This window comes from Tenrec ecaudatus, chromosome 10 (genome assembly GCF_050624435.1).
Source record: "Tenrec ecaudatus isolate mTenEca1 chromosome 10, mTenEca1.hap1, whole genome shotgun sequence".
Classification (NCBI taxonomy): Eukaryota; Metazoa; Chordata; class Mammalia; order Afrosoricida; family Tenrecidae; genus Tenrec; species Tenrec ecaudatus.
The window spans coordinates 142,813,137-142,826,308 of record NC_134539.1 but is presented as its reverse complement, the minus strand read 5'-3'; the positions used below and the strand labels follow the sequence as shown (position 1 = coordinate 142,826,308).

Sequence of the window (13,172 nt, the reverse complement as noted above, 5' to 3'; positions counted from 1 at the left end):
ACAAAAACTGGAATGAGAAAAATTATGAGTCAAAAGCCTTGGAATGGGAGACTTAGAAAGAGGTGCCGTGAGTCCTTGCGAAGCCTGACGTGGGGGCGGATCTTAGGATTGTGCGGAGTGGCACCACTGGTGCTTATGCAACCTGCACACTGCCCCTAAGGAGATTGTAATTCCCCCTCCCCCATATTTTTGCTTTAATAACAAACTTTTCAAAAGGACCCTCCGGCCCGGCTATCAGAACAGCATCTGGGGACTTAAAGGTTTGTCTTAAAACAAGCGAACATCTAAGTGAGGCTTCAACTAAGTCCACAAGGATGAAAGCCCACCAGCCTGGTGGCCCATCAGCTGTAAATAAGAACACCTAAATCTAGAGGAAGGACTGGTATCAGCGCTTCCACTGCGAACACCCAGTGGCGGAGGCTGTGAATGGCACTGGAAGCCCAAAACTCATTTCAGGGTCCTCACATGGATTAGCCGTCTGGCGCCTGCCCTCGGACTGCAGTCCTGGGGTGTGACTGGCCTTGGTGTCAGACAGAGAGCACTGTAAAGTCGATTGTGGCAGGTGCAGCGAGGTTAAAGTGTGGTAACGATCATTTGATCTGCCTTTTGACCCTAAAAGTTGTTTTCAATATTTTGGTTTGGGGATTTCCTGTTTTGTTTTTTTCCAGTCACTGTTGCTTTTTGTTTGCTTCCTGTTTTGTAGTTTTCTGTGTATGTAGCTCAGGGTAGATAGGCCCAGAGAGTGAGTGCTGGGCTGATAACTGCCGGCCCGAGGGCTGGCAGAGGAGGATGGAGGGGGATGGGAACCAAGGAGTAGAAAATGCTGAAATTGATCGTGGGGAGGATTGCACAGACCTTAATATGATTGATTGAACTAAGTTGCTTATGTGGAATACATGCCAATAAAACGATTAATAAATTAAAAGGAAAAAGGGGGTCCTGCCACAGGTCCTCTCATAAGGGAAATCATTTTTAGTCTCTGCTTTCAGGATTGGACCTGGTGTCCAGTGCGTCTGGGCTAGAGCTGTCATCTCCCGACTCAGAGGTGCTCTCTGGATCTCACTGTGCATGGCCGGGTGGTACTGCAGCCTTCCAGTCAGTGCCGGCTCAGAGCCACCTGTGTACAGCACCATCTGAGCCCACTGTTGCAACCGCGGTGTGACCCCCACCTTGTCCTAAGTCACCATGGACTTTTCAGTCAAGACTGGTCAGAGGGCTCTCGACCTTGTTAACCATGCCATCTTACTTCTGGCCTTCTTGGCTGACCTGGTCACTCTCCTCGGCTGTCTTTGGGGAGTATGATGGCCTTCCCTCCTTCCCATGTCTCCTCCAGGAAATTAATGGACTACGATGGGAGAGCAGCCTCTGAGCACCATCCCCTTTCATCTAGCTGTGCAGATAGGGTGGGACTACCCTCTCCCATTCCTGGGAATGGGATGCCTGAGTTGCCAAGTCACGCTCCTTCAGTTTTGTTTTTAAAGCCAAGCGAAGATACTTCCCTCCTGCTGCCTCCCTGTGCCCAGTCTGAAGGGCAGAGCGGTTCCCCACAGGCACCTCCCACAGGGGCACCCCAGTCAGAAGAGCTACCGGGAAGCAAGGAAAAGGAGGCGGAAGAGGCTCTGGCTCAATACTCGAGAACTACACAGGTCCTTAGCGGAGTCTCTTCTTTGTATCCACTGAGTGACTTTTTAGTCAGGTTCAGGGTAAATTCCTTCCCAAAGTCAGCTTTTTAGGAATCACTTTCTTCGAAATAGCTCAGGCATCTTTAGAGGAAAATGTGCTTCCTGCCAACCAGTTATTGCTGAGTTGTAACGAGAACGAGGTACCTGGAGAGGCCCAGGACTGGCTCTGCAAGTCCTCCGTGCTGTCTCTGGTGCCCATGCCCTGGCCTCTTCCTGAGTCCCCGCTTCAGCTGTTTGGGGAAATGGCTGCAGTTACAGGCATGTTTGTTTAGCACGATCTGATATCTGGAGGAAGTGGGTCTCCTTCCTGGTTTGTCCCTGAAGTAGACAAAGAGGCAGCTTCGGGGCAGGAAAGGCTGCCGGGCTCAGTGCCGGCCACTTTTGGTAAGGTATCGAAATCTCCAGCCAGTTGCAGGAAGCCTGCAGTCCTCTCGATGGAGAGGAGAAATCCAAGCCAGATTCTGAAGGGAAAATCAAACCACAATAGGGCAGTGGGCCTTGAGCGTGGGTGGACCAAGCAGCCCTTGGGTCTATGGCTAGGACCGCCTCCCTACTTCACCGTCGGATGAGGTCAAGGGAGCTGGGCTGTAGTACTGCTTGGGCTACTGAAATGAAGCAAGAAGAGCACACTACTTCCCCACGTATGGTTGAAGAAATTCTTCCCCTGCAGAACAAGACCCCCTTCCTCACTGGATGCAGTGAACCTCGGCTGATGGGCCCCCAAACGGTCTTTTCACCCACCGCCAAGCGCCCTCAGTGGAGGGAATCAGGGGCCTCGGTGAATACACAGGTGTACGGGGTGACTCTGGCTGTCTATCTAGAGCGTGGCCACCACCTGCCAAATCCTCCACTGGAGAGATGGTGGCATTGAACGGAAAAGCACCACAATGGCCACGTTTTTTCCAAGTGTTAACCATTTATAAATAAGTACATTTGCTTTCATACATACAGTTCATTGTACAGATGACCATCTGTATACATGGGGCAGGAAAATGCATTCATTTAAACTTCACATCTATCTCACACAGCTCACATGTACAGACAATAAAACTGCTCAAGCAAGTACAGCAAGGGGAAATGTCTTTCCTTAGACGGCGCGGGGCACCCCACGGCACGAGTTCACAACTGTGTGGTGCTCACTATATTGGGGTGGAGAACAAACATGCATTGGGTAGTATACTGTACAGAGAAAGTCCTTTACATCTGAGATATAGAAAACCTAAAGGAAAACTAAGTGCATTAAAGCTTTTTCCAGCAAGTGTCTTGAAAGGACAGCAAGGAGGCGTTAGAATCAAAATCATATTAGTACAAATCACTCTTTAATTGTAGACTGTACATGTCTGTACTAATGAAAATCATCTTGGATTTGGAGGAGACAGAACAGAGACAAAGATGCTGTGCTAGAATGGAGAGGAGGCCATGCCTGAGAATGGCACCTGCCCTGAGCTGGACCAGGAGCTGGCCCCACTCAGCAGGACTCAGCCAAGGTGGGGGGGTGGGGTGTGTGTGACCAAAACAAACAGAAGTATTAGTTTACAGGGCTTCCCAAGCCACCTGGGAGTGAAGTGGTACCCTCCAGCCAGCATCTCTCTCTCCCGGTCCCCACTAAGTTGATAGACAATAAGGCAGGTACATTCAAGTACTAAAGTTTTCAGAATGAACCGTGTCTGGTCCTGGGGGCTGACATGACCGAGTGCCCTACGCCAGTACTTTTTGTTAGCGATTAGCAAAAGAAAACTGGGCTAGCAAGGGCTACAGGGCAAAGCCACAAAGCTCTGTCCTTTCCACAGAGTGGGTCTATATGAAAAAAATGAGCGCCACGCGGGCCTGCATCTGGTGGCACCCAGCTACAACCTGACAGCTCAGCTTAGTGTGGACATCACAGAGGCAGCAGGGGGAACAGGGGTAAGGGGGTGAGGGATGAGATGAGAGAGGAAACGGGAAAGTAACACTAGGTTTTTGGTGTCCAATTATGCATTCATTTGGTACCAACTTTCAAAGCTCTGACCGTGGTTGCGTGTAGCCACAGCGTCTCAGGGTGGTTCAGCTGCTGCGAGGCACTGGACACTGTAATGAAGGTTCTCGACACTTCAGCCCTTGAGTGGTCTGTATTACAAAAGGAGTTGATGAAGACCCAGCGATGATTCAAGTAGCTCTGCACAGTGGCTCCACCAGCCCCACTGGGCTTGGGTCCAGGCCCCCAGCCAGCTAGTCAGCCACCTGTTCTCGGGAGCAGCCAGAGCTGAGTTCAAGGCATTGCATGGTGAAGGTTTCCATGACACGTCTTTGTAGGTAGCTCTTACCCCTAAGCCCTTGATTCAATATGGTTAGTCATGGCAGATGGTCTGGAATCCCTAGAGGAAAGAGAACGAGCCTCACTTCCCCTGGAGCAGGGGATGGGGCAGCGTGGCCCTAGGTGCAGGAGCAGCAGCAGGCTGGCTTCGTGAGAAGTGGGCAGCCTGAGAACTGACAGGTGGGACGGGCGAGTCTGCTGAGGAGCCTGGGCATAGGACTGGGCACGTGTTTCCCATAGGGAGTGGGGGTGGGGCACCTGTTCCGCATTGTGGCAAAGATTCAGGGAGCAACTGTTTGTCCAAGGCATTTCTGCAGTAGAAAAATAACTCTCTCTGAAGCAAACCCCATCTGGTCGTGATACCTGTGGAACTACGAGAAGAGCTGAGGAGGGGTGAAAGGTCCTCTCCAACTGCCCGAGAGGGTGGGGCTTCTACTCAGCTTCTGCCTGGCTAAAGGTCCAAAGGAGGTCACCTTCAAAGAGCTGGTCTTGCCACCTGTCTGGCAGAGATGCTGTCCTGTAGAGCCACAGTGACACCTAGTGGTAAAGGATGGTGAAGCACAGGCTCGTCCACACGGCTAAATTCCAAGGAAAAATACTTCTGGATATTAAATTAGATACTGATTATTATTTTTCTATTGGGTACAACTCTGGAATATAAAAATACCAATATTTAGAGAGGGAGGGATTCATAAACTATACACTATGAGGACTTGAGAATATCATTCTCTTAAGCTGTCCTGTTGACAATGATTTAGGGAACGTGTTCAACCATCCAGGCTTACCTGAATAGCAACTCACCTATCTGGACAACGACCCGGGGGACTGTACATGATTCTAATGAGTGGGATCTTCCTGAGCCATCGAGTTTACGTTAAACACGTCGAAGGGGAGGCGGGCGTGGGGGAGGGTGGGGACTTGCAATAGAGCACAGAGGGGCAAGAGCAGCAGATACAACATGGCCGAGTTCTCAGGTTACGCAGGTGTCCCTGTGCTTCGTCAGTAAATCGTAGTTTTCCTGTGAACTGTGACCCAGTAAACAAAGTGCCCAGGTCTCAGGGGTCCCTAAGAAAACTGCTGGAAAAGCACTTTAAAGTCACTGCAAATTTTTTTCTGTATTTAAAAATTCTTAATCTTGTTTGATGCTTATATACAAGTTACTTCTTGTGCTGTAAGTGTTATGTTCCACTGCTTGATTTCTTTCTTTTCCTCTTTTTTTTCTTGAAAAAGCACCCATGAAAAGACAAGAGTGGCTCTGCTTATTTCTAATGAAGACATACTTAACACTTGAAATACCGGGTATGTGTCAGTCAGCAATCCAAACAGAAAAGTGCACTCATTTGTAGACGGGACAGGGCCCCACCAGTGCAAGGACGGTGGGCAAAGGGAACATGTCAGTGGGTGGGAAGCTGCAGGCTGGATTGGTGAGCAGGATGGAAAAACCCCCTCTCCAAGGGAAGCCAGCTGCTGCTTTAGTAAGTAGAGCTCGGGTGGGGTACTCTAAAAGCAGGCCTGGGAGGGTCCAGGGGCGGTGAAGCAGCACACTGGGCACACGGGCAGTCTGCTTACAAGGAAATGGCTGTCTCTTGCCCCAGTAAGGGTCCAGTTGGCATTGTTTATTCAAAGTATCACAACTGGTGCCCAGTCATGATAGTCACTCCCTCTGATGACAGCTTAAACAAAACAAAAATAAAAAACTGAGGAAGCATTTTGAGTGTTGACACTGAAGGCCTTGTTCAGTAGGGCACAGGCCTGTCAGTCTCCTGCTTGCTCTAGAAAATGGAGAACTCTCTGAAAGAAGTGGCAGCCCTTCCAGCCTGCCTAACAGGGCAGTGCAGGTGGCAGGGGCACCTTCCTAAGAGACACCGAGCCATTCTTAATGACAGAGCAGCAGCTCCTGGGTGAGAAATGGTGGCTCAAGGGGGGAAGATGATGAGATCCACGGGGCTGAGCTGACAGGCTGCTGGGTCCCAGCTAGAGGCTGCTGTAGCAGATGCATATTTCACCTTCAGAGGGTGGCAGAAGCCAGGAGGGGGAGGAGGGGGCAACACTGATGCCCACCCCTGGGTGTAGCTGAGTAGGAGACAGTCCTGAAGCACCAGCGCGAGCAAGCGAACGAGTGAGGAGGGTCTGGATCTGGAGTCAGCAACTCTGTTCGTTTCCAGCAGAGTCAAGGCTTGTGCCAGGCTCCGGGTACCGGGGTCCGTCTATTGGCCCTGACCTCACGTTTCCCCAGTCTTAGAATCCTTTCAGAGAGCACTTACTATGATAAACAGGTGTGGACACATCTGGATGTGGACACATCTGGATTTGTATTCAGAAAGCTGTCCTGCCTATAGCTCTTTATGAACAAGAACAGAATGATGCTCACTACCAGAGAATGGATTCTCTTCTGTTTAGTGAAGTTGTTTAGTTTTAATAGTGAGGTCTGTGGGTTCTTCCTTCTTATTGAATGCTGCCCTCGGTCACACAGAGGTCAGATTAACAAGTGACCACAGATGGAGAAACGGTGTGGACAGTGGCTGGACCAGAAAACCCGTCTATCTCCTGTGCCCCCGTCCTCATCTGGAAACAGGGCCACAGGGTCTTTCTTCACCCTGGGAGCCTTTTTGCGGTGTCTAGTTTCAAACAAGCCCCTGGGACGAACATTCCTAGAACAGAAACAGTCCTGTACATGAGAAATGACCTAGCTCCAGGGGAGGGAGATAGCATGTGGGGTGGACTGCAGGGACCCTGGGCAGAAACTCTTGGACTTAGTTTGAGAACTCTCAGAGAATTCCATTTGCTTCCCAAAGAACCAGTTTCTTCCCTCTACCCCAAGGTCATAAACAAAGGGGGGCGGCCAAACAAAGTCTGACTTGGGCTGATTCACAGGACAGGGTTACTGCACAGATAGCGCTGGGGATGGCTTTGCTTTTTGTGGACGGCGATGCACAAAGTCTATAGTGCAGGTGCTCAGAGACTTCCTACAGCATTCCTTGAAAATCTAGAACCATTCTTTTTCTTCCTTTTGTCCCATGTATTTATTTATCCCTCACCCCACTCCATGGAAATCAGCAACTTCGAGTGGCTAATTATTGGCTAAAAATCTAGAGAGTTATTCTCAGTGACTTATTTTTAAAATTCCAGGTCCTCATCCAATTTCCTTGGCTGAGTGAAATATTTCGAGGGCTGGCTCGTTTCTAAATGTTTCTGAAATGCCTCATGGAAAATTAATGGGAGTAACATTTTAAAGAACTATACATGTATTTTGTTTCCTTCTGTTGCTGCTTCTCCTGATTTGGTAGATGATTCTCCCTCTCTTTACTCTCTCCTTTGACACCCCCCACCCCCAACGAAGCCAGCAATCATCTCCATGGGCACTCTACATGTGGTGGCTGGAGGAGCTGGCAGCGGGGAGACAAGCACTGGCATAGAATGCACCGGGCCTGGCTGTGTGGAGGACACTGGAGAAGAACACAAGGGCAAAGGGGCATCACAGTCTCTCTAAAGTTCCTAGAAGAAAACAAACAGCATCTTATTTAGGGGGAAGTAAGAAGGAAAGGAGAAAGACATCTACACAACAGGACATCCGTGAAAACGATTGTCTCCTAGAAGCAGCTGCCCCGTGTGTCTCATCGCCCTGGTTAAAGCACATTGAACAGAAACCTCCTCGTTGGCATCCAGAGGGGAGAGAATGAGGTGGGGCGCAGATGAGAGAGACTGAAGCCCTGGCCCCCGGGAGGCTGCCACCTCTGCTACACCTGGAACGTGGAGACCAGGCCTGAAAATGTGCAGTGGGAACACGGATCTCACCCCAACAAACGTCTCTCAAACATTAGACTCCACAAATGGTCTCTTTGGTTTGATAGGAGAGGTCTGCCCTTGCCGAGAGTCCCGGGACAACTGCCTGTACAGGTTGTCCTGGTAAGCCTGAGCCACAGGGAGGGTCCGAGCCACCTTCACATCGGGATACGAGGACGCCTGGCTGACTCTCTCCAAGAGATCTCCCCGGGACCCGTTAGCCAGCATTCCATGGGGGCTATAGTAATCGTCCTCCAGCAAGTGGCCATTCTGTGCGTTGTTGGTTTTGTTATAAAAGGCAATGTTGCTGATGGATGATGGCGGACTGAAGGACTCAGGCTGAGGCAGGTTGCCTGGCGATGTGGGGCTGAGAACGGTGTCCACTGATGACACTGCCCAGGTCCGATTCTGCTGGTGAAGGTGGGGGTACTGCTGAGTCCGGGCGGTTTTATCTATGATCCCCATGAATGGTGTGGTCCTGGATCTCGTGGGCTCGCTGGGGTAACCTCCCTGGGTGGGAGACACTGGTGACAACTCGTCGCATGACCTATCATAAGCCGGTTTCAGTGGTATCTCCATCTGCTGAATGGAGGAAGATGGCCGGAAGGTTGGCGTGAGGTTGGAGGCGGACGAGATACTATTGCTCGATGGAGAGAAACGCAGGCCTACACTCTGGGAATGCAGCAGAGGCCTGGGAGTTGGTGGGTGAGGTTTGATTTCATTAGGATTGACACTAATAGGTCTTCTGATTAAATGTGACACATCAGGGGAACCTAGTTGGCTGGAGGAACGTTCCAGATCTAGCTTTGAGTGGCAGACTGGGTAATAGGATGCTGACTGGCTACGCCCAATCTGGGGGGTCTGACTGTATCTCATGCCACCTCGGTATGCTGAGGAAGGTCGTTGTGGAAGATCTTCTTTGGTCAACCCTCCATGCTGACAGATGGCACCGGCACTCAGGCTGGCTTGGACGTGCTGCACGGGTCGCCCATCCCCTACAATTCCCCCAATTGATCCCTGATAAACTAACCGGCTCTGACTGACTCCCATGTCTCCTTGTGAAGACTGGTATTTACTAGCCATTGAATGGGCCACTTGGCCATAGGCGCCGGTGGGGATGACAGTGCTTGAATGGACTGCTGAGCTGGGCTGGTTGCTTCTTACGATCTGAGCCTTAGCAGGCTGTAGCCTGAGCCCTTGCTGGGGAACTGCCACAGGAAGCGGAGGCATCTGATAGGGTCGCTGGGCCATTTTTGATAATGGAGATTTTGGTCTGCCAGGAAGCTGACTAACATTTGCTTCTTGCTGATACCGCACGGGTGAACCAGACTGGGACCTATAGACACTCATGCTTTCAGCTGGAGGGCTGGCTCGATACTGAGGGCCCCTACGGAGAGGAGAAGGGGGAGGACTTGGGTAGTCTTTGCCTTGCCCTCCCATAGGAGGGGGGCTGAAACGGTAAGATCCACCCTGATGAGCTGGGGAAGTGTGTGGTGGGCTGGGCCTGTAGTGAGAGTTCTGGTGCGTTGGAGAAAGAGCAGGTGAGGTGGACTGATAGCTCTGTCTAGTGGGAGAACCTACAGAGCTGTTGGACCGGAAGTCAAACACTTGATGGGAGCCAAGAGGTGAGCTAGAGATGTAGGTGGACTCCCTGTGGGCTGGAGAGGTTGGTGGGCTCTGGATTATTGGAAGGCCCTGACTCGGCCGAGCCTCTGTCTGGAGGCCAATGGAAACGTTGTCGACATCCTGTTCCAGGTACTCTTCCTCAAATATGTCTTGCACAGAGTATCTATCTTCATGCTGTGGCTCAGGTTCTGTTTCTTCTGGCAATTGCTGCTGAGGCTGAGGCTGTGGCTGTGGCTGTGGTTGCTGCTGCATCTGTCTACATTCTTCCTCCACTCGCATCAGAAGTCTCTGGATCTCACGGTTGTTTGGACATAGCTTGATGGCCTCGTTCAGGTCCTCTAAGGCTGCTGCAAACTGTCTGCTTGACAAAATGCAAACACAGGTACTGGAGTTATTCTGAATCAACAGCAACCATCAAGACCTGAGAACATAGTCGCTATTATAGAGAACTGTAGTGGCATCTGTGGGTGTCTGGGGATTTGGTTTAGTTTGATTTGTAAGGAAGGAAACAGGCAGGCTGTCATTCTAGAAGAGTCCAGAATGATTTCCGAGCCCATTAAGCCTCCATCTTCCTTCTGGCCTCTCTGGGATCAGTGGAGAAATGTCCCCATTGTGCAGTCCAGCCAGGCCCTTCAGGAAGATTCTCTCAGTGCCCAAATGCACACCAGCCAATATGGGGGTTGGGTGGGGTTGTCATTTACAGGGTCACTGTCAAGTAGCTTAGGAACAAAGCAGTAACTACAATATTTAAAAATCTTGCTGATGCAGCAGAAATTTTTCTTTATAGTCTCAACATTTTGGCTCCAAATTTCAGGCCAGTTCCATCCTAGTCAAGACCCTGTCCTCTGCTCTCTGTACCCCCAAGCCCCACAGCACTGCTGCATCTCCATTCTGCAACATCGTAGCTGGGCAAGTACCAGGCTTGCTGACTAGGCAACTTGGGTGCGGAGCTGAGGAGATCCCATGGAGATTCTAGTTTATAAATGAGGAAACAAACTGTCAAGTGTTATTTCCATCTTTGCTGTAAATACTGCTAGAAAAGGAGGCAACTGGCCTTGTGGGAAAGGAATGATCCAGATGGAAAGAGAATTTGATAGTCTGTAAAGCTTCTGTCATGCATTTGTGAGTCCACCTAGCTGAGGCTATTATCACTGCCACCATCATCTCTAGACTGTTTGGGTTTGGTTTTTAGGACCAACTCCCCCTGGTCACAGCCGTAAGCCTGAAGCAGTTCTTTCCCATGTCGAGTTTGGGAGAAGCTTGGGACACTGGGAAAGAGGCATCAAGGATAGTGACAGGCTATCCAGGGTAGGAGATTTGGGTGCAAGGATCACTGACCGTAGACTCTAGGTCCTTGTGGAGCTTCTCCTGCCCATGGCCAAGCCGCAGCGGATGGGCACGGGGAACGGTGTTTCTGTGGGGCCCTCTCAACCCTGGCAGCAAGGACCTCCTCTCTCTGTGTGTATACTGTGGTGGTGGTAGGTGTGACTGCGGAGGTTTGATGCCACTCGACTCGAGAAGAGTCCCAGAAGGAAGACTAAATAATGCAGGGAGTCCCCAAAGAGGCCCTGTAATATAAGTGACCCTCCCCAATATATATATATAAGTGACCCATCCTATTTCCCCTCTAAAAGGAGTGGCAGGAAACATGGCAGAGGCTTCCTGGAAGAAGATGCCATTCTGTCACAATGAGAAAACACTTCAGCCTCAAGTGAAATGCTACGGGGGTCCACAGTCCAGAGGACTTTCCAGGCTTAAGCTGAAGGCTATGCTCTATGGGCCATCCCCAAAGTTTGGCCCCAAGGGTCCTCAGGGACAGAGATATGTGGGCACATACGCCCCAGGGCAGCCTACGTTGCCTTGGCCATAGTTTTAGAAAAGAGACCTCTTGCTTCTCACCCTCTCTCTCTTTCCTCACCTGCTGCTGCGTTTGGCCCTTGCTCTTGCATAGTAAGCTTCATAAGATTTCGGTTTCAGCTCCAGGGCCTTAGTAGCAAATTCCTCCGCCATTCCAAAATCCTGTCATTACAATAGGTGTGCAAATAAGTCATTCAAGAGATATGAAGAAATAAACAACTTGGGTATAAAACAAATAATATGTACATTTTGTTGACATTTACAGATGGAATCCTTGTGGTTTCTGACATGCCTGACATGGCTTTAGCCACGTGGCCCACAGACTGCAAGTTCCTTCTGCCTTTGCCCTATGTGGCCCTGCAGCCACTCACTGGGATGCCTCTGTCCAAAACCTAGTAAAATCGTTTTCATGTCTTTCTGCCTTTCTTTTTTTTTCTTTCTTTCTGCCTTTCTAACAAAGTTCTTTTTAACCCAGAAGCTAAATATCAACCCTTAACAGTAAAGCTGCTGAATTTGGAAACCGGAGCTCGTTACACATGCATGTATGAGCTACACACACACATCGGTGCCTCCTACGACCCTCCACACCTTCTTGTGTCAGTCATTCACTCACACCTGGCCTTCTAAGGGTCAACCGCGGGCACATCCTAGGAAATTCCGGAGGGTGGGGACTCTGTAAAGGAAACCTTCACCCAGCATGGAGACTAGAGGAGTAGGGACGGCAGGCACTTTGGTTCAAATCATTGGTCTGCTTTGTAACTCCTCAGAGTGTGTGAGATACTGTGTCCTTCATACCTGCTCTTCACAGGCTTTGGTACATGAGACAAAGCCTTTAAAATATTGTAGTCTTTTGTACACAGCAAATGCTCAGTCAATGGTAGTTTCTATTTCACAGAAGTTTGTCTAGGTTTTTCTTTGTCCTCTTAATAGTTCCTTACTTAGGAAATGTTTAAGATAAAGTCAGAGAGGCACAGTTGGGGCGCTGGCTGTGACTGGGGTCCATGCTGTCCCAGCCTCTTGATCACGGAAGCTCCCTGGAAAAACATGGCTATACAGCTATCTGTCCTTGCTCTGAGAATCCTTGGGAATCGTGATGAGGGGAACATGGTTCTAAAAGACCCCTTTCACTGCCAGGTTTTAGAAGGATGACGGGCAGTCAGTACACACAACAGCCCCTTTCTGGACCTGATAACAAGATCTGCTGCCACTGGGGTTCAAATATTGTCTCTGTATCACTGAATTCTTTATTGACCAACATTATTTGCCTTGGATAATTTCTATCTCCCGAGGAACTGTGAGACCTCAGGTTGGGGGATGTCATCGAGATCTGTGACATGATCTTGTCTAGTCCCCTATATGAGTACTGTGTTTGCATGTCAGGGAAGCGGTGGCTGAGGGCATCAGAGACTGGTGTCTACAAGGCAGGCAAGAAGGACCAAGAACCACTTGGGACATAATACAGGACCAGAGAGAGTTCTATGATTCCCCTCGGGACAAGAAGGGACATGGCATGCTGGGATAAATAGATAAGAAAAGATGTGAAAAGTTTATGACTAGCCTTACATATTAAACTCTGAAGTCCATGGTCCAAATTCCTCTTTTCTTAAAAGGACTCGGGAGTCAGCTAGAAAGGAATCCCCCGCAAAGCAAAACCCTGTGCTACCAAGTTGATTTCGACTCTACACAGGGCTTCAGAAACCGTCGATCTTTATGGGAGCAGAAAGTCTCATTTTTCTCCTGAGGAGTGGCTGGTGGGCTTGAACTGCCAACCTTGCAGTGGGCAGCCCAATGAGAATCCCACACTGCTGCCACAGCTCCACTAGCAATGAAGGGGATGGTTAAGATTTAGCTCAAACTGAAGCTGGAATCCTTATGACCCCTGCTCTCACATTTCCCAAAAGACCAGAAAACTGACTTGAGGGGATGATGAC

The 13,172-nt window shown here is 49.9% G+C and overlaps 1 protein-coding gene across 9 annotated transcripts in view; it reads right to left on the bottom strand.

Moving 5' to 3' along the window:
• Window positions 1–2,588: 2,588 nt before the first annotated feature.
• TANC2 (tetratricopeptide repeat, ankyrin repeat and coiled-coil containing 2) overlaps window positions 2,589–13,172 on the bottom strand; it is a 364,118-nt gene continuing 353,534 nt past the window's right edge. For all 9 annotated transcript variants that reach the window (XM_075562035.1, XM_075562037.1, XM_075562040.1 and 6 more), the window contains 2 exons: window positions 11,303–11,403; window positions 2,589–9,742 (listed from right to left, as the gene is read on the bottom strand). In XM_075562035.1, the coding sequence (XP_075418150.1) occupies window positions 7,786–9,742; window positions 11,303–11,403 (2,058 nt within the window). In that variant the 3' untranslated portion in view covers window positions 2,589–7,785. The remainder of the gene's footprint in view (window positions 9,743–11,302; window positions 11,404–13,172) is intronic.